This window comes from Thalassophryne amazonica, chromosome 16, assembly GCF_902500255.1.
Source record: "Thalassophryne amazonica chromosome 16, fThaAma1.1, whole genome shotgun sequence".
In the NCBI taxonomy this organism is placed as follows: Eukaryota; Metazoa; Chordata; class Actinopteri; order Batrachoidiformes; family Batrachoididae; genus Thalassophryne; species Thalassophryne amazonica.
Window position 1 is genome coordinate 54,287,078 of NC_047118.1, and position 4,608 is coordinate 54,291,685.

A 4,608-nucleotide genomic window follows, 5' to 3' on the forward strand; every position below is an offset into this window, starting at 1 on the left:
TTTTAAAAAATTTATCATTTTTTGTTGATCTCAAATGCAATGAAAATGTAATCAAGGTTTTCACCACCTGATCAAGAAAAGAAGTTTTTTGTTTATATTTGCAAAACAAGGATTTTAATTTGAGATGAACGTGCGCGCGATATATATATATATATATATATATATATATATATATATATATATATATATATATATATATATATATATATATATATATATATATATATATATATATATATATATATATATATATAGGCTTTTCGTTTATTTAGCATTATTTTATGATTAAATGCATCATTTCTTTGAGTATTGCAGATTTTTTCTTTTTTTTTTTTAAGTAGCGGGATGACGGTGACTAATGTGATCAATAAATGCCCCGAGTTATGTCATCGGTAACAGTCATGCGGACCTCCACAGCGTCGCTCTGATTGGCTGAGTTCGATGACCCCGCCCCCAAGCTGCTCTATTAAAGCGCTCCATCGGCAGCCGAAAACAGCAAATTTCAACCTTCTTTAAGTTTGTCTCTTAAACTCACCTTTTTTTGTTTTCCTTCCTACTGAAACCTTGTACAATTTTTGTTCATTTTTTATTCTCCTAGTGTTGAACTTTTCTTTGCCACCTGTCTGTCTTAATTCAGTAATAGTTATAAAAAATGTCGTGGACGGTGAAGACGTGTTTCGTGACGCTGATCATCCTGTTTCTTTGGAGGGACGGAGAGGTGGCTGAAGCCTGCACCTGCGTATTGAAACATCCCCAGCAACACTTTTGTGACGCAGACGTGGGTAAGAAACACAAATATAACTCAGCTCATTACAGGGAGAGAGAGAGAGAGAGCTGTCATTATGTTTCATGAGAACCAGAGTTTCACATTCAAAATGCTGTAATCTTCGAAAACATTCTCTTCATCCTAAACTCAGGTAGTGCACCAGAGGTGTAAGTAGAAGTTTGGCTTTTTGATGCTGGTCAGCTCAGGAAAATACGGAGGCAAAAATTTGAATTGCAGATTCAATTTGATCCCAAAGGGCTGAACTCGGGTCCTACTAATTACCGACCAGAGCCGACCAGAAGCATCATTGTACCAGTAATTAGTACAAAGACCGACCAGTGGAGCAAAATTCACCAACTATGACCAACTGGAGTGTGGGCATTACATATTTTATTATTATCACATTAGGAGCATGGAGCACACTACAAATGGGGTAGACCAGAGGATAATATTGGAGTGTAAGCGGGCAGAAAAATCTCATCTTGATAATGTTGAAATTATCATTATAAAACAAGTTACAATACAATAATAACTGTTCACAACATTTGGAGCACAGAGCACACTACAAATGAAGGCCAACCAGAGGGTAATATTTGATACAATGACCGACCAGGGGCAGTTTAAAAAGTTCATCTTGATGATCTTGAAATTGGCATCTGGTCTGTACCCCTTCGGACCCCAGTTGTTATCAGTTGAAGAACATGTTACAATATCCACAATATACAAGAGGGTAATGTTTAATACAATGACCGACCAGGGGCAGTTTAAAAAGTTCATCCTGATGGTGTTGAAATTGGCATCTGGTCTGTACCCCTTCGGACCCCAGTCATTATCAGTTAAAGAACATGTTACAATATCCACAATATACAAGAGGGTAATGTCTGATACAATGACCGACCAGAGAGCAGTTTAAAAAGTTCATCCTGATGGTGTTGAAATTGGCATCTGGTCTGTACCCCTTCGGACCCCAGTCATTATCAGTTAAAGAACATGTTACAATATCCACAATATACAAGAGGGTAATGTTTGATACAATGACCGACCAGAGAGCAGTTTAAAAAGTTCATCTTGATGGTGTTGAAATTGGCATCTGGTCTGTACCGCTTCTGACCTCAGTTATTATCATTTAAAGAACATCTTCAAATATGCATGGCAGCAATAACAACAATTGGTATAATATAATTATTACCAGAAAATGATTTTTCTTTCCTGTATGGTTTATATATACGGCTCTGAAATTATAATAATATCAACAATTTTGCATAAAACGCCTTCTGGCCCCAGTCCAGAGCCGACCAGAAGCATCACCACCAGTTAGGGTTGATAATTAATACAAAGACCAACCAGAGGAGCAAAATTCACCAACTATGACCTATTAGGAGCATGGAGCACATCGGAGGATAATATTGGAGTGTAAGCAGGCAGGACAAATCTCATCAGGTTACAATACAATAATAATAACACAACATTTGGAGCACAGAGCACACTACAAGCAGAGGGCAGTATTTCCTGTCTGGTTTATATATACGGCACTGAAATTATAATAATATGCTTCTGCTCTGGACGGCTCTGGTCTGATCTTGATCTCCTAATGTACCCCAATATACCAATATATGTGAATGTATTAGTCTGAGAAGAATTTACCACCAACACTTTTTTGTCTGGTCTCCACATCTTTTGTGTATATTACTGTAACTGTTGATAAAATCTGTCCAGTCTGCATTTCTTATTACTATAACCGATGGTGAAAATCAATATTAGTCATTCACACCTTTGTGTTACTTAAACTCTAGACTGAACACTTCACACCTCCTTTGATGGGGATAATCCACTGAGTTCTCTGACACTGTAAGGGATTATACTAAAATTAGGTAAACATGAATTAACTTTATAGGGAAAATTTTGAAAATTTCTTAATTTTTTTTTCACTCTCCCATATATTTTATTCAACCAGGTGAGCTTCAAGGCCCTGCTAACATAATTTTTTTTCCTGCCTATTAAAGTGATGTTGAAAATAAAGATTACTGTAACTGATGGCAAAAAATTACTATATTGGTAACCATTATTGTGTGGACTGCTCTGGTCTGCACAACACAGCTCTGATCAATCAATCAATCAATTTTTTTTTTATATAGCGCCAAATCACAACAAACAGTTGCCAAACAGCGCTTTATATTGTAAGGCAAGGCCATACAATAATGATGTAAAACCCCAACGGTCAAAACGACCCCCTGTGAGCAAGCACTTGGCTACAGTGGGAAGGAAAAACTCCCTTTTAACAGGAAGAAACCTCCAGCAGAACCAGGCTCAGGGAGGGGCAGTCTTCTGCTGGGACTGGTTGGGGCTGAGGGAGAGAACCAGGAAAAAGACATGCTGTGGAGGGGAGCAGAGATCGATCACTAATGATTAAATGCAGAGTGGTGCATACAGAGCAAAAAGAGAAAGAAACAGTGCATCATGGGAACCCCCCAGCAGTCTACGTCTATAGCAGCATAACTAAGGGATGGTTCAGGGTCACCTGATCCAGCCCTAACTATAAGCTTTAGCAAAAAGGAAAGTTTTAAGCCTAATCTTAAAAGTAGAGAGGGTGTCTGTCTCCATGATCTGAATTGGGAGCTGGTTCCACAGGAGAAGAGCCTGAAAGCTGAAGGCTCTGCCTCCCATTCTACTCTTACAAACCCTAGGAACTACAAGTAAGCCTGCAGTCTGAGAGCGAAGCGCTCTATTGGGGTGATATGGTACTACGAGGTCCCTAAGATAAGATGGGACCTGATTATTCAAAACCTTATAAGTAAGAAGAAGAATTTTAAATTCTATTCTAGAATTAACAGGAAGCCAATGAAGAGAGGCCAATATGGGTGAGATATGCTCTCTCCTTCTAGTCCCCGTTAATACTCTAGCTGCAGCATTTTGAATTAACTGAAGGCTTTTTAGGGAACTTTTAGGACAACCTGATAATAATGAATTACAATAGTCCAGCCTAGAGGAAATAAATGCATGAATTAGTTTTTCAGCATCACTCTGAGACAAGACCTTTCTGATTTTAGAGATATTGCGTAAATGCAAAAAAGCAGTCCTACATATTTGTTTAATATGCGCTTTGAATGACATATCCTGATCAAAAATGACTCCAAGATTTCTCACAGTATTACTAGAGGTCAGGGTAATGCCATCCAGAGTAAGGATCTGGTTAGACACCATGTTTCTAAGATTTGTGGGGCCAAGTACAATAACTTCAGTTTTATCTGAGTTTAAAAGCAGGAAATTAGAGGTCATCCATGTCTTTATGTCTGTAAGACAATCCTGCAGTTTAGCTAATTGGTGTGTGTCCTCTGGCTTCATGGATAGATAAAGCTGGGTATCATCTGCGTAACAATGAAAATTTAAGCAATACCGTCTAATAATACTGCCTAAGGGAAGCATATATAAAGTGAATAAAATTGGTCCTAGCACAGAACCTTGTGGAACTCCATAATTAACTTTAGTCTGTGAAGAAGATTCCCCATTTACATGAACAAATTGTAATCTATTAGACAAATATGATTCAAACCACCGCAGCGCAGTGCCTTTAATACCTATGGCATGCTCTAATCTCTGTAATAAAATTTTATGGTCAACAGTATCAAAAGCAGCACTGAGGTCTAACAGAACAAGCACAGAGATGAGTCCACTGTCCGAGGCCATAAGAAGATCATTTGTAACCTTCACTAATGCTGTTTCTGTACTATGATGAATTCTAAAACCTGACTGAAACTCTTCAAATAGACCATTCCTCTGCAGATGATCAGTAGCTGTTTTACAACTACCCTTTCAAGAATTTTTGAGAGAAAAGAAGGTTGGAG

General features: G+C 38.0%; 1 protein-coding gene across 1 annotated transcript in view; it reads left to right on the forward strand.

Annotated features, from left to right (window-relative positions):
* Positions 1–488: 488 nt before the first annotated feature.
* Positions 489–4,608, forward strand: part of LOC117528627 (metalloproteinase inhibitor 2-like) — a 7,073-nt gene continuing 2,953 nt past the window's right edge. The window contains exon 1 of the mRNA XM_034191252.1: positions 489–782. Within this exon, the coding sequence (XP_034047143.1) occupies positions 653–782 (130 nt within the window). The 5' untranslated portion in view covers positions 489–652. The remainder of the gene's footprint in view (positions 783–4,608) is intronic.